The following is a 26,184-nucleotide window of genomic DNA, read 5'->3' on the forward strand; positions in this document are numbered from 1 at the left end:
CAGTTGTCGGTTGGCCGCTCACAGCAGCCCACAGCGGCTCATGCTGGCTGCTGGCCACTCATGATGGCATGGCACACAGTAGCCCACGATGTCACACAGTAGCCCACAGCAGCTCACGGCAGCCAAGCTCCAGGGAGAGCTGTTGTTTACAATCTTAGCTGTAGAGGGTACAGCTCACTGGCCCATGTGGGAATCGAACTGGCGACCTTGGCGTTAGGAGCACGGCGCTCCAACCACCTGAGCCACCGGGCCGGCCCTTTTTTTTTTTAAATAGAAAAATAAGCTGCAGGTAACCATATGTATAACATGAAAATACTAATTGCTTCATTTTCACATAAGCATTTGCTAGGAAAATTTCAGCTGTTACCATCCTGAAGAAGGGGAAGGGATGCAGTTATAGTGTTGGCTGTGGAAGGAATCTTCTGCTATTTGTGACTGTCTTTGTGTGGAAAAGACTTTTTTGTTTGGAATTGTCAGTCTACTATGTTTCCCCGAAAATAAGACCTAGCCGGACCATCAGCTCTAATGCGTCTTTTGGAGCAAAAATTAATATAAGACCCGGATTTATATTACATCATATTATGTAAGACCTGGTCTTTTATTACAGTAAAATAAGACCAGATGCATCTGTTAGGAACTATAGATCGGTTTTAGGCAAATTCACTTGAGAATGCTTTGTGGTGTAGTGGAAAGAGCATTTGTTCTGGGTGAGACTCTGCTGCTACCTACTTTTTTTTACCTTGTACCAGTCATTTAACTTCTTAGGATCCAGTGTTCTTATCAATAAGATGGAGGAGGTAGACTAGAAGATTTTTAGGGTCTCTTCCAGTTCTAAGATTTAGTTACTAGATTACTAATAAGAGAAAATACTTTCCTGCTACGGGAGAGGATAATTATTTTATGAATACAGAGAATTTGTAAATTCAGGTAATTTGTATGAGGGCTCGTGTGAATGGCTTAAATGTCTGAATTCTAGAATACTAAATATACTTACAACTGTTCAAGTTGAGCTTCAATTAGGCTAGTGGTATTAACATGTAGAGAAATCTTGGGGAAACCTGCTGCTTTGGATAATTCTGCCTTAGAATACAAATTATGATTTTGGGTAATTCCAAATAATATTTGCTGAAGTAGCTTAAGTTTTACAGTAATATTTGCCAACCTTTTAAACATGTGTTCTAAAGATAAACTTCAGCCTCTGAATACTAAAAATAATTGAATTATAGTACTTGCGGATCAGCTCGTATGAAACAAGGGAGTAGTTTGAAGTTTTAGAGTTTTCCTCCCCTTGCATGTAAATAAACCTGTTAATCTTAAAAAATAGAATTAATTTTTTGCTAGTCGTAGCTGACATTGGAACTCCATCACAAGGTTATTCTCTTGTTTCAGCAGAGTATGTTTATTGTTTTGTGCCTCTGTGAACAAACACGTCTGTCCCAGTTAACATTTGGTGCTTTTTAATGAAAAAGAACACCTACTGCTCCAAGTACGTCTGGTTTCCAGTTACTTTTCTCCAGAAAACATTTGAGTTATGGATCTGCAGTGACACCTAGTGGGTGATCAGGGTACGAGCATCAGTGATGGAAACGAATTTCAGGGCCAACTTCTAGAACCTTTGAGCATCATGCAGTTGCCTTAATGTTCCATTTCTGTGACAGTTTTCATCGACTGGCATCTGGTTGTTGTGGGGAAAGTCAAAGGGTTCCCGTTGTTGCTGCCTTCTGGTGACATGAAAATGCCTGTTGGTCTCACTACATAAGTCAGAATGGCTGAGATTACAGCAGATCTTCACGACATCTAATCCAAGGACCCCCTTTTTAAGATGAGGAAACAGACTGAAGCCAAGAAAAAAGTGACTGATGTGAAGTCATATAAGTAAGTGATAGAATGGAAACGTGAGCCTCCGTCATCAGACTCCCAAGCTTTCTGCTGTTCCCTATATAGTATTTCATTTTGAGGGGTTTTGTTTGTTTAGTTTGAGACTTTGGTGTAGATGAAGGAGTCAACAGTCAGTGTATTCTCAGCAGAACCCGGACTGATACACAAAGGCAGATTTTGTTTCCGTAATACAGGGCCGGGCCTCAAAATAGAGCTGTTGACAAATGCAATCACATGCTTTCCCTTTAGGGAACATCCATGACTAGCAGAGGTAAGAAGTGACAGGGATGTCACAGAGGAGTGGCTCACGGGAGGGCGGGGGAGGGACGGTCAGACAAGACTTTTAAGTACCCTTCTGAGAGTCTGCGGCTTCTCTAGCAAGACAGAAAGCTTCCGTGTTCCAATGACCCTTCCTTTCTTGTGTAGCAGGAGAATTGGTATTCAAATAAACATTCACACTCATTGTAGGGTTTGTGGCACATCGTTTGTTTAATCCAGATTGGATACATGAGGTACAGCAGTGGCACATGACTCAATACTGTAAATGATACACGTTTTAACATATGCACTACAGTTTCAAAAGAAGACGACAGGAAACTCAAGAGTTGTTTGTTTTTTTTTCTCCATAGAAAGTTTTCACATGTTTCTCTTCCTGCAGTTTTGTACAGTATTTTTTCTTTGCCATTGTGATATTCGTAAGCAAAGCCCATTTATGATACGAAAATAGAAAAGAACACACTTGATGTTTTTCACGATAACATTAATGGGGGGGGGGGGAATGACCGACCACTAAGGAAAACATTACATTGGAATGTCTGATTATCAAAAATATACCATCCCTCCCACCTCCCTGGTTTGTAAAATAGTCTATTGGTCCAAGGAGCCCCCCCAAGACTTGGGTCAGTGCCCTACACTGGTTAGAGTGACACCACCCAGTGTAGTTAAGTAACCTGCTAAGATAAATGTCATTCCCACACTTGATGAGAAAAACAGAGAACATTCTGAATAGAAAACAAGACTCAAAAGGAACCCCTTTAAAGCTGTTGTTTGTTTTTGCTGATAGCCACTTTCTCTTAGTTCTAATAATGCTCTTCCCGACGCTGTTTGGGCTCCAGGTAAGGGTCATGGGTCATGACCATGTTTTTCCTTCATCCAGTTGTTTTAAAGCTTTGCACAAGATGAGATTTCATAAGGAAATCAGAAAGGGAAAGGGAAAGTCAGGTTCCTGTTTGTCATGGTTACCATGCCGACTAGTGTGGAAGGGAAACTAATAACTACCTTAGGGATGAAAGATCCCAGCATTGGGATCTTTCTGCCTTGCAGTTACCTGGTCATTGAAGTGAGGGAGTCTGGGCCACCGGAATTCATGAAAAACCTCCAGATAGAATTCAGCTCAATTTCAACCACTACCTCTACAATGTTTAAAAAAAAAAAAAAAAGGAAAAATCTAGGTATATGTCTCAATGTACACGTTCCCTGCCTATATTCTAACAAGTAACATGATCATCAACTGTGGGAATCAGCTTGAAAACTGGGTCAAGTCCACACGCAGCATATCCGTGAGTTGACCTTTGTGTTAATCATGGCTATGGGTTCAAACTCTTTGTTTTTCTTCATTTCACTTTTCTGCTTGCTGGCCTTATTCTACTCTTGTGTGATTGCAGACTGACGTGTTCAACTGCCATCGAGAATATCTGATCTTTTGGACAGGATTCTATGCAGTTAATCCTGAGCTTGACACTAAAGAAAATAGGGGATGAAAGAGAAATAGTAGAGTTTGCTTCTGGAGGCCCTGGCTTAGGGTGGTTCTGAATGGAATTCCTCCTCACCTTTAATCACCACCCCTGACATCCAGGTATTAAAAATATAAGCAAACCTCCAAGGAATGCCGCGTGATGTGCAGGAAATATCCCAGGACAAGATGGCTGAGCCCTGGACCGCAATCACAGTGAACTTGCATCAGTCACTCAGCTTCTTCCTGCCGGCGTTCCTCTTGCTGAATGAAGGATGTAGCTGGGCTTACCACTGTCAGAGGTTGTAAGGATCGAAGGACGTAGGCAGTATGCTTTGAAATGTCCTAGCCCTCTCTTCACTGAGAGATGGCATTAGACGGAAAAAACCTGCCTGTTCACTTGTTCACCTAGTTTTGATAGAATTGCTCTGCTAGTCCACGGTCGGTTCTACCCAGGGAAGGGTGGTTTCCACAGTATGGTTTGTATTAATCCAGTCAGGTGGTTTCCAGGGGCTGTGTCCAAGTAGCACTGATATTTGCAGAAGACTGTATCTCTAGTTATTGCATGTATTCTTTGATGGGTCTTCTCTGAAGCACTGTCGCTCTGAGAAGCGGTGGGTGTAATGGGAAAAGCATCAGACCAATAGCCAAGGGACTTGTGTCCTGGTCCCAGTTCTGTCATTAAATGACTGCATGACTTTTAACAAGTCACTTAATTTCTCTGGGGCTCAGCTTTCCATACTGTAAACTGTTAAAGAGATTCTTGAATCTCTTCTAGTTCTGATGTACTCTTAGTACTATATTTTCTAAGTTTCCATTCATCTAAATGTAGACTTTTTGTTTGTTTGTTTGTTTTTTAACCCTCCCTAATGCTGAGTGGGACTGAACGGGAAAGGTAGTTTTGGGAATCTGCTATTATGCTGAAATGGTTCCTGAACTAGGAAAGCTGAAGAGTCGTACCAGAAGGCCCACTGCCCCCAGAAAACCCTGATATCCTGGTTCTTCAGTCACTGGCCAGTGGGTTCGACTTACTAACCTGATTGGGCTCTTTTGTTTACTTAACAAATGCAGCAGTGTGGTCTGTATTCTGTTGTGGACATGGGCCACTTTCGTGGGTTGACATCCTTTGGACCAGAGGTGAGCTGGGTCTGTCATCCTCGGCTGAGGCTACATCAGGGGATGGCGATGAAGGGCATGGTCTAACAGTCTTTTAGGAACTGGCACAATGTGGGATTTGGAAATGGAGCTGTCAAAAAATGGGAAGTTATTTGGGACATGATTATTCAAATCTGTTGATTAAGTTCTGTGGGAACCGCTATAGTTCCCTCGGTGTGTTATCAAACAGGTCCTGGGTTGGACCAGTCATTATTCTAACCCTGCGATGACCTGTTCTAAACACAGGCAATTTGTATGTAGAAGCAAACACGTTCCTATTTACCTCTTCTCACTTACCCCACTCAGTTCTTATGATGTAAACTGAGATACTTCCCAACTGTTCTATTACCCTTCCTTCAAAAGAAAAATTCCTTTTCTAGTCCTTTACCTGCCCTCTAAATAGAGTCCAACCCCGCCTTCTGCCTTCCCTAAGGAGAGGTGTGTATGAAGAATGTATTTAAGTACTTATTCTCAGGTGTGTTTAGGTCGTGTGTGTGTGTGTGTGTGTGTGTGTGTGTGCGCGCACACACACAAATGTATTCCTCTGCAGTGGTAAAGCTCTTCTGTCGACTTAGATCGTAAGCTCAGAGGGCCAGAACCACCCCATTCTCATGTTAGGGGGAAATGCTTGAGGCCAGACCCAGAGAAAGGGCTCTGGTCGAGGATGGGGAGCAGAAGGAGATTGTTGAGAGGGCTCCCTTTCCTCTGCCCTTCTGCCCACCGTCGGTTAGGTGCCACCTCATAACGCCTTGCCTTTCCGCTTGTATGGATGGGGTCAGTAGAGCTGGGGTCGCAGGGCAGCCCATTGAAGGTGTTTCAGGTTCCTGGCTAGTGAAACTTGTCTAGATGGCTGTGGTGGGCAGAAAAATTCTTGGCTTACGGTTAAACAGCTAACCACTAAACTGCAGAATGGATAATGCGCCCCTGATGAGCTCCTGTATCTGAGAGGCCAGGCTAGAGAGATTGCCCGAGGGTAGCTGGGGATTGGGGAGCGCGGAAGGGGCTTTCACGAACCCCGAGGCCCACCCAGCTGCTATACGCAGTGAAAACGGATAGGAGTCCAGAAATGCTGTTTCCCAGCCCCACCAGGGTGCAAGCCACCAGGACAGAAATACTGTCCAGGTTCCCAGAAACAACATTCACTCTGTCACTTGCAAGGAGGTGATCAGGCTTCTCCCCCATTTCAGTTATCTTCAGGGACAGGGACATCAGGCCTGATGACTCTTCAGACCTCAAGGCATCTTGCCTTCCAACCAGGTAAGAATCATGGAGCATCTCCGACTTGCGTTCACACTCTGGTGCATCCTTTGTGAGGCACAGGCTCAACCTGCCTGCTCAGCCTCCGTGTGGGAGTTGCCTCCGGCGTGAGATAAGTCAGAAGCAGGGTGTGCACTGCGTACCTTTGCTCTCTCTGCAGGAAACTGCTCCCCGGGCCTCCTGACAGAGCTCCGGGAAGGAGGGCACACAGCTGGGGGCCACAGAGGCCGATGGCAGCTGTGAGCCCCGGGGTCTGCTGCCCTCTCCGTGGGCACACACCAAGAGTCGGCTATTTCCTTTTTGAAGATCCCAGTGTGATCAGTCTGGTCATTCCCTTTCTAACCTGGAAATGGCAACTGCCAACACCAGCCGTGAGGGAGGCACTTACGTCTACGAAGTGGGCTTTCCCTCATCCCTAAACTCGCCTGTTTGTGCTTCATTCCTGTCTCTTCCACACCTGCATTCCCACAAATAGAACCCAGGCACACGCCCGCAGGTGCCCAAAGGTGGCGTGTCTCAGGCTCACTGGGGTCCATGGAGAGACAGATGGCTGGACACTGAAAAACAGCCAGGGGGCGAAGCAGAGAGGTACAGGGACAAAAAAAGACGGACAGACGGGGTAAATGTTGCTGTGTGGTCACTTGGCAGCTCCGTGCAGGTCAGCTGGGCAGTGGAGGCCCAGATTCAGTTGACCTCACCCACCTGGGGGAGTGGAGAGAGAACTCAGCAATCACTGACTTCTTAGCCTAAAAGCTTTGCTATATAAAAGGAGAAAAACAAAACAAAAATAAAACCAACCCTCATAAAAGGACGCATTGTTTTGGTTCAAAGGTATTGGGTTCGCGGAGGAAAAAAACGTTTCACAAAAATCCGTTGGTGTTTTTCTTTTCCACCTTTTCCCATGAATAAATATTATCCATTAAAAGCCTTGAAAAGGTGCTTAAATACACAGTGTTATATTTTCTTCCTGTTTTGCATGTGACAACTCTGGCCTCTGTGCTGCTCTTGGTCTTGTCCTTTCCTCACTGGGGTCTCCGGAAACAATTGTGATTTGGTCTGAGGCTCCCCCTGCAGGTCCTGTACGGGTGCGTAGCCTCTGCCCCCTCCGACCCGTCCCCTACCCCACCCCCCCTTCCTCCGGCCCCAGTGAGAGGCAGGGTCACAGGGCTTTGTGCAGCCAGCAGCAGTGAACCTCAGGGGCCCCTTTGCTGCCCTTGTTTCCTTCCAGGCACAAGTTTCAGTGCTCGGGGTGCAACAGGGCAGGCGGAAAGAGTGGGGAGAGGGGGTGGGAGTGGTCCCAGTGGCCACCCACCAGCATGCCAGCCCCCTTGGCTCCCACTACCCACGCTGGCCCTCTTGTCCCGTGGTTTTACAAGGCGGACACCTTGACAACATTGCTGGCTATGGCAGGAATGTTCGTGTTGGGGCCCGGGCTGGTAGGGGGGGGCCGACTCTCCCCCTCAGGGGTTAGCGCCGGGGGAGTAGGGATGCTGATGATGGCTGTCGTGATGTGGGATGCTTTGCAGTTTGGTCTCAGTCCGTCGTCTGCTTTCAAATTAAGGCTGGAGCGACTGGGATGAAAAAAGAGTGAATTCATGAGGGTCCCTCTCGCCAGTGTTCCAGAGCTTCCTCGACCCCCTAGACTTCTAGCTCATAGAAACTTGGAGGAGGTTTGGGTGTCCCTCTGTCTTCTTTTTGGTCATCAGCCTGTAATTATCCATTCTAATGGCTATTCCTAGACTACCAACAATTGCGAAGTTGGATACTGGGCTTTGGGATTCAGAGCCTACGCTTTCCCTCCAGCGATTGTTTACCTATCCTGGGTGCCACTGGACTTGCTTTCCCTGAATGCCTTGCCACTTACTGGAGGTAGTGGGAAGTGGCCTAAATATAAGCAGAGAAAGGAGGGAAAAGTCAGCCTGTGATTCAAAATCAGGCTGGGACAAGCCACGCCTAACACACTTGTGAAAATTATCTCCTTGAGAAAACGGTCAGTTCATTCTTTGCACTGGGATAGGTCATTTTTGGATTTCTCTTGTTATTTTTTTCTGGTATCTAACCCCACACTGGGCCTGAGCCTGCTACAGTGTCCTCCAAAGCATATAAAGGGCTTTTGGGTTAACGTGCAAGGATGGGAAGGAAGGTGTGGGAGGGAGGTGGGGGCTCATGCATTAGGTAAGGGGACAGGAAGGCTAGAGGACCCTCAGGTTCCCCTAATGCTGAGATTCTTTAATCCTGTGAATGGAACGGCTCCAGCCTTTGGGAGTGATGGGGAGGGCAGCCACCCACCTGGTGGTGAGGGAGGGCTGCTCGCTGCCCTGGATGTGGATCGTGCTGAGCTCTTGCATGCTGCGCAGGCGAGTGGCCGGCAGGTTAGAATTGGGCAGGTGTGTGGTTTTCTTACTACGACGGGAGCAGCAGGTGGTCGTGAGGCCTGGGTGGCTGGACAGCGAGGGACTTCTTGTGGACGGGTAGTTCTGCATCGAACTCTCCATGCAGTTCTGCTCAAACATCTGCTCGTCTATAAATTCGTGGTTCTGCGGGAAGCAGAAGGAAAGGAAGTAGGAAAAGGAGAGAGGAGGGGGGGGATGGGCCCCCATACTCTGGACAGCTGCCTGTCTCTGTTCTGGGCCGGGAGAGAAGGGCTCCCAGCCGCCTGGAGCACAGACAGGCATTCAGGAGGGGTGATGTCCCACAGGCACCAAATGAAGACAGAAAGAGAGTTGTACGGGCAGCCCTGGCCATCAGATCGGAGCTGTTAAATGATGATGTGACACACACTCCATCTACAGCTTTGAGCTGAAGGGATACAGAGGTGACAGCAGGATTTAGTGACATCGTCAAGGCTGGAAGCAAAGACTTGACTGACTCTGCAGGCTGTGCACAGGATCTCCTGGCGGGGGGTGGGGGGGCAGCCAAGGAGTCACTGCTACTGGTAGTGGGTCTGCTAGGTTGGCGTTTCTGGATTTAATGGGTGAGATCCTTACGAATCTTGGGTAAGTGTGACACAAGCTTTTAAAGGCACTGGATTGTTCACAGAATTTGGAGCACTTTGCTCTTAAAGGCTCACGGGGTCCAATTGTCAGGATTATGATGTCCTTTAATTATTTCCTTTTCACCTGACTATGGGACAGGGGTACCTGGAGGAACAGGATTCCCTAAGTCAAGTGTAAGCGTGGCAAGGAAATGCTAACAGCCTCCTGACTAGAGGGCATCAGGGGGGAGTGGAACCCAAGAGAACTGAAAAATGGCTGTATGGGCAAGGTGACTAAAACTCTATATCATCAACGATCCGACCAAGGCTGCCAGAGGGCAGAGAAAGGCTGAAGAGAAGTAGCATGAGAACAGAGTTCAGGGAGAGACCAGCCTGACAGCCAATACCAGGACCCCCAATGGAGCTGGGGAGCGGCACAGATGTGGCCCAGATGTGGCCCATGGACACTCCTCCCAGGATGCCGCCATTGGTGCCATGTTCCCCCACCCCCTCCTAGCCCCTGGGGAGGTCCAAGGAGGGCATCCGAGAGGCCGTTGGGGGAGTTTAGCACAAAATCTGGGAGCTGGAGCTGGTACTGGGTGTGGCAGCAGTGGGAAGAACCAACAACACATGCAGAGAACCAGACCAGGGGATAAAAAGGAGAATCCACAGACTCAGAAGAATCAGAAAGAACAACATCGATTGAATTTTTAAAAAGTTATACCTTGATGGTGGAGGTTCGAACAGACAACAGGGAATCATCCACAAGATAGGACAACCCCTACAGGACAACATGCCAACAGAAGATAAGAACACCATTGATTGTGCATTCCGGCATTCCCAAGCTCAGTTCTGACATTCAGTCTCTCAATCCCAGCATTCCACCCTTTGAGTCCGACATTCCAGCCCTTGGTCCCAGCATTCTCCCTCCTTCGTCCCGACATTCCACCCCTTGGCTCCAACACGACCCTGCTCGAAGCCAGCGTTCCTTCCCTCCATCCCAACATTCTGCGTCTCCTCTCCCAACATTCCTCCCTAACAACATCCAGCATTCCAGTCTTTAATCCCAGTACCCCATCCCCACAATCTGACATTCTCTCCCTCAAATCCAGCATTCCACCCCTTCAACGCCAGCATTCCAGCCCTGCAAACCCAGATTATTTCCACCCGTGTCCCTTCAGTGTCCACATTCCACCCGGCACATGCAACTTGGAAAGGGCAGTTGGGTCCGGCCCTATCCCTTTGGCAAGCTCTGAGTCTTTGAGAGAAAGTCTAGATACACTTATACAGTTCTTACCGCTAAGAAATGTCAGATATATCTGGACACTAGCGTTTTCAGAGTCCCTTTCCATTTTGGGCGTCCTGCTTGGGTTTAACCGCCACCCATGGTGTCCACATGTGGTTCACAGTAAGAGTCATCTAACAGCACCTATGCCCCCCCTCCCGCCCCCTGCATCAGGGAGGCCCGGATGTGGGACATTTAGAAAGTTCTTCCTGGGTGTGCTGAGCCCTGGCTACAGGCTCTTTGGGGAGGGAGGTTCTAGAAAAGACCAGGAAAGGGTTTGGTTTTGTCTCTCCGGGGCTGCTCCCTCCCTATGATTCCTACCACTTTTTGCCAAGGGTCCAGGGTGGGCCCCACTGCCTTTCCTTTCAGTCTGTTCGTGAAGCACAGGCATCGTCCCACATTCCACCTGGGATGCCTGAAACCACAACTCCATTTTGTTGAGCTTTTCAGCAGCTGACCTCCCTGGGGATGGCAGGGTGACTAAGAGGGAGTGGTAAGAATAGCAAAATGTATGTGCTGCCTCCTCCACTCACCGCCTCCTGTTCAAAGAGGAATGTAGGAAGCAAGGGGACCCACAAATTGCATCAACCTAGCCCCGGGGACAGGACAAAACTTGATGTTCTTACGGTCCTATAGCAATTGAGTATAAATTCAGCCCTAGTTTTGAAGGGTGGTGCCCATGAGAACTGAGAACCTAATAGGCACAGCCCTTCCTTAGCCCCCAGTAACCGAGAAATGGGCCGTGGGGCCTGATGTCGGGGGCTCTGGAAGGGCTGGGGGTAATGTCCTCCTCTGTGCTGCTGCAGGACCACTGGCGTCCCTACCCTGGTGACCTGAGGGTCGATAGAGACCTCATCACTACCTTTGGGAGCTGAAGGGCACAGACTTCGATTTCAGAATCTCGGCCCAGGGTGAGGATGTGAGTTGAATTCTCACTCTGTGAGTTCTCCCCTCAGATAAGGGCCAGGGGAGGTGGCCATGGGCTGGGACTCACAGTGGTTTTCTCCAGGCAGTGCAGTAGGTGATGGTGTTGGCTCTCGATGAGTGAGGTGGTCTTGCCCATGGATTCCTCTTCCGGGGTGCCCTAGTGAGAAGAGAAGAGAGACTGAGTACAGAGCTGGCAATGCTTCCTTTCTCCATCCCCTTCATTTCTCCACAGGAGGTAGGAGGGCACCAGGAAAATGTGGGTGAATCAACTTTGAGGGTTACCATAGCACATGGTAGCCTTTGGGCTGGGGTCCCTGGGTCCAAAGCTGGCTTAGGGGGAGCAGTGACAATCCCCTGGAGAGGCACGTATGTGGAGGAGGGCTGCTCCCTGGGGGAAGTTTGGAAACATGGCCTTCTCAGGGTTCACACGGGGGCTTTGCGGCCCAAGTGCTGGTGGGGCGGGAAGAAAAAACAAGCCCAGGGTCCCCTCCACCTCCCAGCCCAAGTCCTGGAAGCTCCTACCATCAGCTCCAGAGCCTCGTTGAGGAGCCCATTGCGCTTGCTGTGCAGGTAGGCGTTGGAGCTGCCTGTTTTGGCCACACGGATCCTGGCAAGGCGGGCCTTCTGTGATTGGCAGAGAGAAGCAAAGAGTGAGGTCTAAAGACAGCAGGCCTGGAAAAGCCGGTGCCGGGGGCTCTCCCAGCGAGGCTGGGTTCCCAGCTCATGTCAGACACAGGAGAGGAAGCTGCTTCTTCCCAGCCTCACGATCTCTGTCTGCGGGCCCCAGGCCTGGGTCTGAGACGCTGTGTGCCCGCTTTGTGCAGCTCGGTCATGGTCAGAGTTCCTAGGGGTTTCCCACGCATCTCTCCAGCTGGGTGTCACCCTGGCAGGAGAAATACTACTCATCCAAGTCCTCCCTCCTTCCACAAGTTTCATGTCTGAGTATTTCTCATCTCCAACTAGCCGGAGCGCTCTTTCAAGGAGCACGTGTTATAGCTCTTCTCTGCTTCTGCCCTGGGGTCCAGTGACCCCTGCGATGCAGGTGCCCAAATATCGGTTCATGCTGAGAAAAGCTAGAAGTGTGCATGTGTGCCCCTCACGGCTTCTTAATCCCGCCTCCACTTTCTGTTTTTCCCTTAGCACTTATTATTAAGGTAGGATAAGTACTGTACACATATCTTGCTACGGTCTCTCCGCCACGTCAGAATATAAGCTCCCGGAGGGCAGGAGTTTTTGTTTTGTTCGGTTATGTATCCCCAGTGCCTGGTAGTGTTTAAGTTAATGAATGAATTTATAGTTGCATGTCTGTCTGTCTCTGGCAGTGGACTCACGCACGGATGTGTCAGTATTAAGCATATTTTGCTGTGTGTGTCCGTGGGGATGAGTGCAGGTGCATTTGAATGTGACAAGGTGGCCCGATGTGTGTGCCAGAGAGGGCGGGATGGAGCACATTTCCAAACACCTCTTCGGCTTTAACTTGGACAACGGAAAATCTCCCAGCTCCCACCTAGGAAGCCTTGAGCAGAGCCCCTGCAGGACAGCTTCCTGGTCCCTCAGTGCAAGCCCATCTCTCTTGCTTGCAAGGGCAGTGGGAGGGGCGGGACGCACTGCAGATACCGGCTGCCCTTCTCATTCCTAATAGCCATAATCAGTGTCATGATGACAGCAGCACAACCACAGAGCGAGGCCAAAGAGAAAAGAACCTTGGGGAGAGAGGAAGAAGGGAACAGTAGAGGGGCTCCTGCTGGTTTTAAAAAAATGCAGTTGGAAGTTTGGGCTCTTATAACTCTAGACCCAGCTCCAAGCCTTTGCTACTGAAAACACAAGAGCCCCTCCTGGGACCCACGGGTCCCTCCTTCCGACTGAGAAAGTCCACAGGTGACTTCAGCATGGCCTCTGAGCAGAAGAATAATCCTTGGGAAATTGTGGCAATGTCCAGCCTCTCCCCAACACGGGGGAGTGTCCCTTCCAAGTGTCCTGCTGGGCTGGTTCATGTGCTAAAAGGAGGCCAGGGACTTGTATTCAGGCTGTCAACAGAAGCTCAGAGGATGCACTCTGTCTCTTGTTTCCTGGGAGGTCCCTTGTGGACAGCACGTCACCTGCAGGGACAACTCACCTCCCTTCCCTGGCTTCTAAATATGAGGAAGAGGCCAGGACTTAACCTGGAAGATCTGCCTGTACGTCCGAGGAAGAACGCTCCTCTAGGTGGACAGCATGAAAGGGGTACCCGGAAGAGAAAGGGTGGTACGGAAGTGCTGGCGTTCTCTTCTCTCTGAGCAAAGAACATTCATTCAGGTCCAGGACAATTCTCCCTGGAGTCCTGCTGCAGCCTTCCCCTCAGCTAGACGTCTCCACTCAAGCAAGTTCCTTGTCTGATATTAGAGGACGTGGCCGCTATTGCGTTCGGTGAGTACTGGGTATTGAGAGCCGCATATGGAAATCCAATTGTGTCAAGCTCATTATAGCCTTATATAATTTGATTGCACCACTTAGAGCCAGACCTTTCTCATATCTGGGGTCTGTCTTCATTACTTTCTAGAGATGAAAGATTCTCCTGTTCTCCTTTGTGGCACTTCTTTTAATCTTATCTTACCCTGGGCTCTATAAAAGAAACAGATTGTCATATCAAATGGACTGTATCATTTAATCATGTCCCACACAGGATAAAGAGGGTTACAATGTGTTTACAGAACCATACCCAGCGTAGGAAATTTGGTGAGGCTCTTTGGTTTGGCTTTGAGCTCCTGAGGGCCAGAGTCTATGGCTTATGGATATTTTTATCTTCAGTGTAGAGCTTTCTACTGAGCAGGTGCTCAAGCAAGGCTTGTGATGGCCCTAGAAGGAAGATGACCCCATACAGTTGGTCAGACATCCAGGTTGATAAAGCCATTGCAATGGGCTCAATCTTTGTGTGGACCGGTCAACTTCACTCTCTTCCATGGTCGTAAGTATAAAGTCTGACAATTAAGTTTGCGAACTTGTTGCACCGCTGTTGCTAACCTTTTTTGATATCAGAGGGATTATTCATTATAAATCTGTACCAACTGGACAAACAGTTAACCAAGTTTACTATTTGGAAGTGCTGAAAAGGCTGCATAAAAAAGTGAGACGACCTGAACTTTTCACCAACAATTCATGGCTCTTGCATCACGACAATGCACTAGCTCACACAGCACTGTCTGTGAGGGAGTTTTTAGCCAGTAAACAAATAACTGTATTGGAACACCCTCCCTACTCACCTGATCTGGCCCCCAATGACTTCTTTCTTTACCCGAAGATAAAGGAAATATTGAAAGGAAGACATTTTGATGACATTCAGGACATCAAGGGTAATACGACGACAGCTCTGATGGCCATTCCAGAAAAAGAGTTCCAACATTGCTTTGAAGGGTGGACTAGGCACTGGCGTCTGCATAGCTTCCCAAGGGGAGTATTTCTAAGGTGACCATAGTGATATTCAGCAATGAGGTATGTAGCGCTTTTTCTGGGATGAGTTTGCAAACTTAATTGTTAGGCCTCATACAATACGAGAGTTGAGAGAGAATGTAGAGATCACGTAAGTTCTTTTAAAGACAAGAAAAAGGAGGACATGAGGGGAAGTGATGGACCCAGGGCAAGGCTGTGAACTAGCAAGAGCTTAGCTCAGCTCTGCCAACTTCCAGGTCAGATGCTGCTTCCATAACACCCCTGAATTTCAGCTCCTGTCAGGCAAGTTTCTAAACTTGACGAGCCAAACCCAAGAAGTTGCATTTTCCACAGGCGTGGAGATCCCAGGGTTAGAGGCGAGATCTGGACAGAGGCTGCCACCAGCCTGGGTACAGTTTCAGGTACAGTCTGTGCTCCAGTATCTGTCAGGCCCCTGGAACCCTTCACAGGGAAGCACTTCCTAGCTGTCTGGCTGGCCGGTGCCTTTGGCCATGAGTTTTGGCGTCTCTTGCCCTGGGGGGGGGGGGGGCAGGAGGAGGAAAATAGGGGAGAAATGGAAAAGCCAAGAGAGAACAGGGACAATTGCACGCTGAGGCATATACCCTAGAGAAATGAAAACTTTTGTTTACACAAAAACTGTCCGTGCATGAATGTTCACAGCTGCTTTGTTGATAAGAACCCCAATGTGGAATCATCCCAGAGGTCCCTCCACAGGCGAATGGTTAAACACACTTGGGACATCCCCACCATGCGATACTGCTCAGCGAGAAAACACAACGGATTATAGATACACACCACGGGGATGCATCTCCAGGAATTACACGGAATGAAAAAAGTCAATCCCTGAAGGTTACCCACTGTATAAGTCCACTGATATAACATTTTTGAAATGGAAACATTTTCTGAATGGAGGACAGGTAAATGGTCACAAGAGGGTAGGGACAGGGTAGTGGGAGGGTGTGGTTACAAAAGGGTGCGGCGATGGGGTGGCAGAGGCGTGAACCTACAGAGGTGATCACATTGTGTAAAACTCACACACACACACACACACACACGCACACACACACACACGCACACACACCAGCTGACACTGGGGAAATCGGAATAGCATGGGTACATTGCATCAATGTCCGTCCCCTGCGTGGATACTCTTCCAACTGCATGCTAACCTGTCATGATCTCAATCAACATTTCCATTACAATACAAATCTGGGCAGGCACCAGAACTGGGGATGGGGACCAGGTCCCTCACTGTAGATATTCCCCTCTTTGTCCACTGCTAGACTGTCTCACCCGACCTCCAAGTCACTCGGCTCAGAGAACAGCCTCCGAAGCAAGTGGTCACGGCATTGCTTCAATTACAGCCCCAAGCAAACCACTGGTGACAGGAAAGGAGGACGACTTTTTGAGCCTTGCCTTTCCACCTGAGGTGCGCGGGCTGGCGCTTCCCTTCATGGCTGCTTAGCTCCTGAGAATGTGGTGTGGGCCGAGCCCTCTCACAGCTTCGCTGCCCTGCTTCCTTCCTGTCCCATCTCTCCACACTCCACTAAGTGCCCTGGACACCCCCTTCCTTGCCTCCCGGTGATGGTGACAGACGCAGTGCTAGAAGCAGGCAGTATTCTTGGATTCTTCCCCCTGCCTCCCTCACAGGAAGCCCAAGGTAAAAAGATGAAAGAGACAGAACTGAGCAACCTTGAGGAGAGACAGTATCTAGGGGCGGTGAAAACACTGAATATTTACTCTGATTTCGAAGGGAGACTGCAAAGGGAGAGGAGGGTGGAGAGGGGTGCAGAAGGGAGGGTCTCATCTTTAGGGGCAAGAGGGAGCCCTATGACAAAGCTGACTCCTTCTGGATTTTAACCACACAGGATGAGCTTTGTAAAGCTTCACGGGGAAATGGCCACTGCCACATTGTGTGCAGGGGCAAACCCTCAGCGGATGAGAGGCTGTAAGGGTGTGGGCCGGAGGGGAAGGGAGCTGCAGGAGCTGCTGAGAGGAGAGCGCAGCTGGTGTGGGGCTGTGCTGGGCTTAGCCGAGGGGCCTGTGTGAGCTGAGGAATCCTGTGAACCTCCTGGGCTAAATACATGTGTCCGCCTGCCCGAGCTGACTGCGGTGGGACCCCTCGCCTCTCAGGTCTCAGACTCCTTGCTTTGGAAAGCAGGTCTCAGTTTTTCTCTGTCCCTTTCTTCAGGGCTGCATAATGAATTCAGAGATTGTTCACGTTCGCCAGCTGACGGGAACAGGGACGAGATAAGACTTCTATTTCTGGACTGGCTAGCGGAGGGACGGGGGCGGAGGAGCCCTGACCTTGGGTGAAGAGGTAGGAAATGGGTGCTGGAGGGGATGGCAGGACAGCACAGAGCCACGTCAATCTCAGGCAAGCTGGCCACAGTACAGAGCCAGGTCAAGATAAGCCAAAGTGTATTTCAGCAGAGGCAGAGGGAGGCAGCAGTGGGAGGAAGAGGTGAGTGTACCAGCACACAAAAGGGTAGATGCCGGAAGTGGGAACCAGCTGGATTTATTATAGAATTATATAATGTATGTGATCATTTGAAGGGTTATTATATGTAAGTCAAACATTTCGGAGCGAGCGTTCATGAACGTTGTGGCTTTGTTTCCAGCCAGCATACAGAGATCTGTCCGGAAATTCTGCGTTCTTCTGATGTCGGGGACCCTGCTACGTGGGGGCTCCCCAGGTGAGTGGAAGGCCAGCAGCTGGGACCACGTGGTGAGGAGGTAAACCAGCTGCAGTGCACACTGAGCACATAGCAAGTGCTCAGTAAATGCTTGTGGAATGAATGAATGAAGGAAGGAGGAATAAAGTAAGGACAGGAAACCTCAGGCTTCCAAAAATGACTCTTTCAATGAGGTCCCCTCTCCTCCTTCATTGTACCCAGAAATAACCGCGGGAGGTTGAGATGCTCTGAACGGGGTACCGTGTTCAGCCCTCCACCCTCCCCTTTCCTGACAGGAATATGGTAAAAGTCACCACCCAAGAACCTTCACCAGCCAGAGGCCCTAAAAGTGCAGGTGAACGAACGCCGGAAGGCTGAGTGGGTGAGTAGCTTTGGATGGCGGGTGGGGGGCCAGCCCGGAAAGGAGGCTTCTGTCTAGGCACCCAAGCCTTCTGCCATTTCTCCCCCTCTGTGGGCAAAGGAGGGTACTCACCCTGCCCTGCCTTCTTAAGCAGAGCACCCACGGAACCCTTTCCTCAGGACCAGTGGGTATGCTCCTGATTGGGAGTCACACTTCTGTACCTTGACTCTGCGACACCCGAGGTGACGCAAGCCTGCTGTGCCCTTTGTCCCTCCACTCAATGGCCTCAGAAAGTTCTCTTTTCAGAGGATTCATTTTTCTTTAAAGCAGATTTATTTTTGTCGCTGTGTTTTGTATAGGCTATTGTAAAGTATGGAAAAAACGACTATGTCCCCCCAGGAAGCTCTTGGCTGGGAGAGGGATGAGCCCAGGGCACTGCTGAGCGGCGATGGCTGAGGTCTTCGGGGGGCAGGCAGCCAGGGCCCAATGAGATTGCATAGAATATCCCAAAGGGAGATAATCAGCTTAGGGACAATGGAAGGTTTGCTGCACTTTGCAGCCGACTGGGGCTGGAATGCAGGGCACGCGTAGGTAGGAAGGAGCATTGAAGCTGCTTTACCTTCCAAAGCCAGAGGCTGTCTGTGCTGTTCTCCCAGGAACTCCAGGCCTGGCCACCTGACTGTGACAGCTGCCCAGGTGCAGTGCCAGGCCCCTCTGGTGCTGCACCCTTCCCTCCCCGCCCCCGGCCTGAGGCTTACCTTTTGTGCCCTGCGCTTATCAGCTCTCTGGTTCTGGTGGTAAATCCGGCTAAAGTTGGAAACAATCACAGGAACTGGCAGGGCAATGACCAGGACGCCACTCAGGGAGCAGATGGAGCCAAAGATTTTCCCGGCAATGGTCTTGGGCACCATGTCTCCATATCTGAGAGAGAGAGAAACGGGTGTAAGGAAGAGGGAGCATTTGGGCTTCCCTGCCAGTCATTCACTGATTCATTCATTCACTGATTCATTTATTCAACCGTTGTTTAGCGTGCCTACTATGCGCCAGGTACCACCTGGGAATGAACAAAACCCACAGGATCCTTGTGGTCACGGAGCCAGCATCCTACAAGGGGAAGACCGTAAATAAGTAAGTGAATTCATAAAAGCATCGTGACTTGTGGTTATTTCCATGAAGAGGACAGCAATGGGGGCCGTGCCAGGTGGGAGCATGTAGTCAGGAAAGGCCTCTCTGAGGTGGGAACATTTAAGCTGAGCTCTGAAGGTAAAGGATCCAGCCATGCAACACCCTCAGGGAAGAGTGTGCTGAGCAGAGGGAACAGAAAGTACGGAGGTCCTGAGTTAGAAGGAGCTTGGCCTGTTCTGGGAATGGTTAAAGAGCCACAGGGGCTGGAGCACAGGGAAGGAGGTGGAGTCATACGAAAGCAGGCGGAGGGGTCAGGCAGGGGCGGATCGTGGTGTGTAGTGTGTAGCACCACGACGAGGAAGAGTGTGGATTTCACGTGCAACGAGGTGCCATGGACGAGTTTTAAGCAGAAGAGCATCATAACCTCATTTATAATAATAAAAACAATACACTCACATTCTACTGATGTAGAGCTTTATAATTTGCAGAGCACTTTTACACATTTACCTCCCATAAGCTCCAGGAACCCTGTGAACGCTGCATCCTTATCCCCATTTAACAGATGCAGGAACTGAGGCTCAGAAGGCATAAGTGGCCTGCCCACAGTTGGGTACAGCTGGGATTAAAACCCACTTCTCTTGCTTTCACCTCTTTTCTACTAACCTCACTGCTCTGACCACGAGCTCTGAAACTCAGCCCCTTAAGCCATGTAGTCACTTTGGGACAGTGCCTGCTCCACTCGGAGCTCTCAGAAACTCTCTTAAGTACTTCACACCCTGGCATTGCCCCCTGGGACCGGCTTGGCCTGGGTCCTGCTCAGTCCCGAGCAGGCAGGCCTGAGCCTCTCTCCTCCAATCAGCGAGACACTCTCCAGAGTGGTCAAGGGCTTAGCCTCTTCTTTACTGAGATAATGTAAAGGACTTATTCAGCAAAGAGCTGTGATGACTCCTTTGGCCAAAGCAGGAAACCCCATCTCCGTGGCCTCTGTGCCCTCTGGGTGTCCAGAGCAGAAACAGGCTGAGGATGACCAGGAATGATTGCTGTTGAAATAGTGAGGCTCAAAGTCACTTGTCCTGAGGGGACCCAGGTGTCCTGGGCTCCAGAGAGGATGGGAAAGAGGATGGAGTGAGCCGGTTCAGAAGATGAGGTCCTTAGCTCCTAATACCCGAGGGCTCTGTGGGGCTACACTGGTGGTTGACACACATTTGATGTATTGAAGCCTCTCAACAACTTATGAAGTGGGCTCCTGGTTTGAGAACTACCTTCTTTCTCCTTCAGTGTCTGGGTCCTTTGTCCTGGCTCAAGCTGTCTCAGTCATGCCACTGACATTGAGGCCTGGGGTAGCTCCTTCTGGAACTTGGACACTAGGTTTGCCTTGTCTGCATGATGCTTAAGAGTGACGTGGCTGAGAGAACTTGGCTTCTGGAGTTAGACGATGTGGGCTCAAGACGCACCCAGCTCCACCGTAAAATAACTGAGTGACCTTGGGGCACTATTACTATGGGCGTCAGTTTCCTTCTTTATAAAATGAAGATAATAAGAGTAACCTATGTCATCATCCTATTGTGACATATACAGCGCTATAAACAATAGATACGATTACTTCTACCTGACATTCTGATCACCATGGTCTCTGTTGCTGAGAAGCTGTAAAAACACAACTGACTGTCCCATGTCCCAAATCATCCCAACAATCCCTACAGTTGAATCACGTTAGCTGGGGTTTTCCTGATGACATGACAGAAAGGTGGGCGTTGTGTACATGACCATGGATGAGAAGGAAGCGTGGCAGGAATATGTAAGAACAGGGTCAGGAAGGTTACATCTCAGAGGGATTGAAGCTGGTGAAAAACGCTAAGGACGACAGAAAGGTTGTTTTACCCACTGGCAGAAAGAATGAGGAGGAAAGCTATGCCAACTGCTGGGGCAGATGGTCTGCTGGCAACAGAAGATAGAAAGCAGAACAACTCAATTCCCATGCGCTCTTGCCTTCTCCACCAGGAAGAACATGCTTTATCACAGGAACGCTGGAACCAATGTGGATAAAAAGAATCTGGAGCTTGAGGTAGGGGACGGGGGAGCAGGTGAGTGACCAGTTGTCTGCAGGATTCACAGCACAGGCCTGGATTCCACCGTGGAGACAGGAAGGACGCACAGATGGAGTGGCAGCCCCCCTGCCTGCGATCGTTGAGAAATCGTTATGCAGCAGAGAAATACCAAGAGACCAGAGATGGACGACTGTTGTGTTTTTAAAGAAAGGGAAAGGAGGTCTGAGAGACCACAGGCCAACAGGCGTGGTGTCCATCAATTCTGCCATCACACTCCTGGCAGAGTTTGAGAGCAGATTATTAAGCGGACAGCTGGCAAACCCTTGGAAACGAAGCTGTATTGGTTCGCTCAGCATCCATCTTGGCAAATTAACCTTCTTTCTGGTTTTGAGATGGTTAACTGGTTGGTGGGTCAGAAGACTGCTACAGACCTACCGCATTGTAATTGTAGCAAACTGTGATTTTGTCCCAGCTCTTTATACCCTTGGCAAGCTGGAGGAATGTGGTGTGGACAGCGTGTGGCTAGGAGGGGTTGAACAACCATCTCCAGGCTTCTCGAGCTTCTCAAAGCTTACCAACAGTGGTCCTATGCCAGCAAAGGAAGTTCACGGTTTTCATGTTCGAACGGCCTCCTTTGGTGAAAGAGCAAATGAGTAAATGAAATACAGAATGGATCTAAAGTTAGGTATCCAGTCCAGAATTTTTCAAAAGCTCATATAAAGCCAGAGGGCGGCAGCGTGCCTTAATGGCTGGGAAAGGAGACTGGCGTCAGATCCAGGGTTGGGCCCTAGTCCCACACTATTTACTAACATCGTTATGTGACCTTGGGAAAGTTATTTAACCTGAGCCTCCACCAATACAAAATGGGTTTTATATACTCAACTTGCAGCGTTGTTGTGATAATTATAGTTCAGAAGAAGCATTTAGTGCCGTGTCTGGGTAAACGTAAATTCTCTGTAAACAGCCCATGCGGTGGGGTGGGCACTAATGCGTCCCCTGCGCAGAAGTGTGCCCCTCCCCCACTGTGACATATACACTCTCCACAGGAGCTGGTTCTCGGAGGGGCTGCCCTGTTCTTACAAACCTTCTCCTTACGTCCCTGCTTCCACCACTAGTCCTAGTCAGGAAGCTCAGAGTAGGGCATCCGACTCAAGTTGGGTCAATGAGCTCCTTTCCTGGATTTCACAGCTTTATTGAGGTATAATTTACATACCATAACATTCATCCACTTACATCATACAAGTCAGTGGTTTTTGTATTTGCTAAGGTTTTAAGCTTCATCCATGTGGTACTTCATTCCTTTTTATGGCTGAATCATTTCCCATTGTGTGGATAGACCACATTTTGTTTATTCATTCTTTAGTTGATAGACATTTGCTCAATTTCTGGCTGTTAGGAATAAATTCTGCTGTGAAAATTTGTGTACAGGATTTTGTGTGGACATGGTTTCATTTTTCTAGGAGTCATGGTAACTCTAACAGTTTGAGGAATGGTCAAACTGTTTGTATCACTTTACTGTCCCGCTAGCAATAAGGGTCCCAATTTCTCCAGCTCTTCACCAACACTTGTTACTATTTGTCTTTTGATTCTAGCCACCCTAGTGGGTGTGAAGTGGTATCTCATTGTGGCGTTGATTTGCGTTTCCCCTGTTGGCTAATGATATCAGATACCTTTTTCCCTTCCCTGGATGTTCACCCTTGAGACCAGATCAATCTCTTTCGAAGAAATTGAAGGGGCAACTAATACAGCCCAGGAGCTGTTGGCAGCCATGCTTTCTGCTGTGGGAAAAAAGCCAGATTATAGTTAGAGAGGAAGCCAGCTGACACTCAGAAAGAGGAGAGAAGAAAAGGGAAGTCTGATAAAGTTCAAGTTCCTGTCCTAACTCTTACCGAGGACCAGCTTCACTTTTGCCTTTCCTGTGGTTTAGTTGCTCAGTCCTTCCTTTGACTGCAGACAAACACATAATTGCTCTTGTTTAACCTTCTTCCATTTGGAGCCCATGATATTGAGGATGAGGACGGTGGCACTAAGCCTACTGCTGATTATGTTAAAGCAACCTCTTCAAATTTCTCAGTGACAGAGCTACTAGGAATTGAGGTTTATAGGAGTCAAAAGGAATTTAACAGGTTGTAATCACGGCTAAAACCAACCAGATTCATTTTAACAAAGATAAATGACAACACCGGCATTTTGATTCAAATAGTCAATGACTGTATAGTTGGAGGGAGAGACCAGCTTAAAAGCTGTCCGTGTGAAAAAAATCACTGGGGGATTTAACTTCAACACAGCCACCAGTGTGATGCTAAAAACCTAAGGTGTTAGGCTGGATTGATGGGAGGACAGTGTCCAGAAACAGGGAGTAGGTGTTTATACACTGCTCCTTAATACAGACCGCTTCTAGGAGCTGTGTGGGGTTTTGGGTACTTTATATTCTATAGGACATTGATGAACAGGGTCATGTCCAGAGAAGGGAGGTAGAGATAATGAATTGTCTGGAAACCCTCTCACATGGGAAGCAAAGGAATGGGAACATTTGGCCTGAAGAAGGGGGGATGGGGAATGGAAGGATGGAGGGAACAATGTGCTAGGAAATTTACCTGCATCGAGGGGTCTCACAATAACCCGAGCAGGTAGGGTTAACCCTCCTTAGGGATGAGGAGCTGTCGTTCAGAGAGTGACTTGTTCAAGTTCACTCAAGTACTAAGAGGCAGAATTGCGTGGTCTGTTTGCATTGCCCGGCTCTGTCCTTCACATCCCGCTCCTCTGGGGAGGGGTGGGGCTGGGAGAGGGCTCCAGGAGTCAGCTGGAGCTCACCCCCTTCTCTTGTCTCCCTGCCTCAGTGGCAGCAGCACAGGGTAAGCCATGAAAAGTGTGGACTCTGAGCCACGGACTACCTGGGGCGAATCCTGTTTCTGCCACTTATTAGCTGGGTGACTTGGAATGCGTGACTTCTCTGTCCTCAGTTTCCTGGGATTGATAACACAATAGTACCCACTCTTCAGGGCTGTTGTGAGGGGTGGCATGAGTTACTGCTTGTAAAATGCTCAATTCTGGCACAGAGGAAGAACTTTATAAGTGTTTATTGACTCAACCCTGGGCCCAGGCCACCATTGTTTGTAAACGGAACTTTGGCAAAGGCCACTTAACCAGACTTCTTCCTTCTACTTTTGTTCCCCTTTCATTTACCAAGAAGCATCTTCTTAAAATGCAAATCCAAGCACGTTCTCCTGAAGCACTGCGATACATGTTGGTTGAATGTGTGAGTTAATAAAACCTGCCGTGCAATGTTGCTGCAAAGACCTGCAGCAACAGGGCAGTGCCCCGTTTGCCTGGGCCCATCCCGGGGCCCACCGGGACTGGAGGCGTGCTGCGAGGGAGCTGCTGGTGATTCTGTAAGTCCTAATGGCATCTATGGCCTGTTTTCTCTGTGGAACTTTGAGCAAAGAGAGAGGGGTAAGAAAAGAAAACACAAAAAGCTGTCCTGGCCTGGGGCTGGGGAGGAGGGAATCAACTGCTCTGCCCTTATTTCCTTCTTTTGTCTTGGTCCTCTCATGCAAATGAAGACTCCAGCCTCCCACCAGGTTGTGGCTCTGTGCCAGGGGGAAAGTAGGGACAAGAAAGCCCCCCTGGAGGTGACATCCCAGGTACAGGTGAGCTGTGGTGCTCACCCCAGACTTAGGGCTCAGACCCAGACCTTGCCTGGGGCCAACGTGGAGGCAGCTGCCCGCCCCTGACCGGATGGGCACAGGGACCCTGAGCTTCTCTGTGCACCTTTCTCCCCCATCACATCCGGGGTGATGCTTGTGGTGTCTGGGCTGTGGCGAGAGCAGGGACGCTTACCCTCCTAATGCGGAAGGCTAATTAATTTGTATTAGGGCTTAGGGATAATTAAACTTTTTATCTGAACGTAAGCTGCACAAACCACCCGCCTTGTACAATTAATTGCTGCCTTCATTTTGTCCTCCAGGTGCTGAGAGATAAGTATAAGCCAAGCTCCCCATCTGATTCTGCCTGCTGCTCAGATGGGGGCAGGGCTGCCCGTGCAGTGGGGGTCCTTTCTTTCCTGGAGGTCAGGACACTGCCCATCAGAGCTCAGCTGCTGGGAGCTCAGCCAAGGAGGCGTAGCCTTGATGCGTGTCTGCAAGGAGGATGTCTCAGCCTCACTGCCACACCCACTCCTGCACCCACCTTCTCCCCTGGGGTGCCCCTGACCTTGGCTTCTGCCTCTACTCTTGGTGCCCTTGGTGTTGGGGTGTGATGGGGAATGGACGCTGTTCTGCTGAGTGGGGTCAGAGTGAGGAGAGGCCATCTCAGAGCAGGCTGGGCCGGCCACCTCCTTCTCCAGGGGCAAAGGACAATGCTAGACTGTCCTGGGGGACACTGAAAACACCAGCCTGGGCTGATGACTTCGTCCCTTGACAAACACCTGATCAGCCTCATTTCACGTCCAAAGTCCCTCCCACGGAGCTGTACTGCTGCACCTTTTTCCTTTTTTGAGTTCCTATCACGTCAGATACTGTGAATACCCAATCTCATTTGTTTCTCCCAACAGCCCTTAGAAATATATGCTATTATTATCCTCATGTTGTTGATGGGAAATTGAGGCACAGCATGGCTATGCAAGATGCCCCAGGTCATGTGACTAGCCAGTTGCAGAAGCGGGACGTGGACCAGGTCTCTTAGATTCCAAAGGCACTACACACAGTTACAAGTTACTACAGCCCATAGCCATGGTCCCCGAGGAGCCAACGTGACAGGCAGCAGTCCTGCTAGAGAGCAGGGGGAACTTCAGAGGTGACTGGATGGAGGGCAGCAGTCTCGCCATAGCCCACAAATGGCTTCAGCCCTGCAGTGTTGGTTCTCAGGAGGGGGCGTTAGGAAAGGAAACGAAAGCCTCTCATCACTTCTCCTTTCTATGACCACCCCCAACCCTCATCTTTGACCGCGTCCCTGGCAGCAGGTACTCTCCTGGGCTCACTGCCCAGTGGGCCCCAGCAGTGAGCCAGGAGCCAAAAGGATGGGTTTGCATGTTGGAACGCTGAGGATCCTCTGAAGACCCCATCGGGGGTGGACCCAGAGGGGCGAGCTGAGCCTCAGAGTGTGGGAATCTAATACCAACCACAGGGACAATTCAGTCATAGTTTGCTTTTATTTAGCTTCTGTACGTGCCGTTCAATCTTCCTAACAACCTTACGAGGTATTATGAACCCCATTTTTGAGATGAGGAAACTAAAGCTCAGAGAGGGTAAGTAACACGCTCAGGGGCATCAGCGTCCCCAAAGCCAGTATTCCAGACCAGGCTTGTCTGACTTCAGAGCGCCCCTGTTTTGCACTAGGCCCT

The 26,184-nt window shown here is 49.5% G+C and overlaps 1 protein-coding gene across 3 annotated transcripts in view; it reads right to left on the minus strand.

Moving 5' to 3' along the window:
• Positions 1-2,340: 2,340 nt before the first annotated feature.
• Positions 2,341-26,184, minus strand: part of KCND3 (potassium voltage-gated channel subfamily D member 3) — a 199,490-nt gene continuing 175,646 nt past the window's right edge. For 2 of the 3 annotated variants that reach the window (XM_019730429.3, XM_088799488.1), the window contains exons 3-8: positions 18,429-18,591; positions 11,731-11,832; positions 11,276-11,365; positions 9,721-9,777; positions 8,312-8,559; positions 2,341-7,593 (exon numbers count right to left, since the gene is read on the minus strand). In XM_019730429.3, coding sequence (XP_019585988.2) covers positions 7,392-7,593; positions 8,312-8,559; positions 9,721-9,777; positions 11,276-11,365; positions 11,731-11,832; positions 18,429-18,591 — 862 coding nt within the window. In that variant the 3' untranslated portion in view covers positions 2,341-7,391. The remainder of the gene's footprint in view (positions 7,594-8,311; positions 8,560-9,720; positions 9,778-11,275; positions 11,366-11,730; positions 11,833-18,428; positions 18,592-26,184) is intronic. The other variant, XM_019730431.3, reaches the window with a different exon arrangement.

Source organism: Rhinolophus sinicus, chromosome 7 (genome assembly GCF_057876585.1).
Source record: "Rhinolophus sinicus isolate RSI-liver-muscle chromosome 7, RSI-T2T, whole genome shotgun sequence".
Lineage (NCBI taxonomy): Eukaryota > Metazoa > Chordata > Mammalia > Chiroptera > Rhinolophidae > Rhinolophus > Rhinolophus sinicus.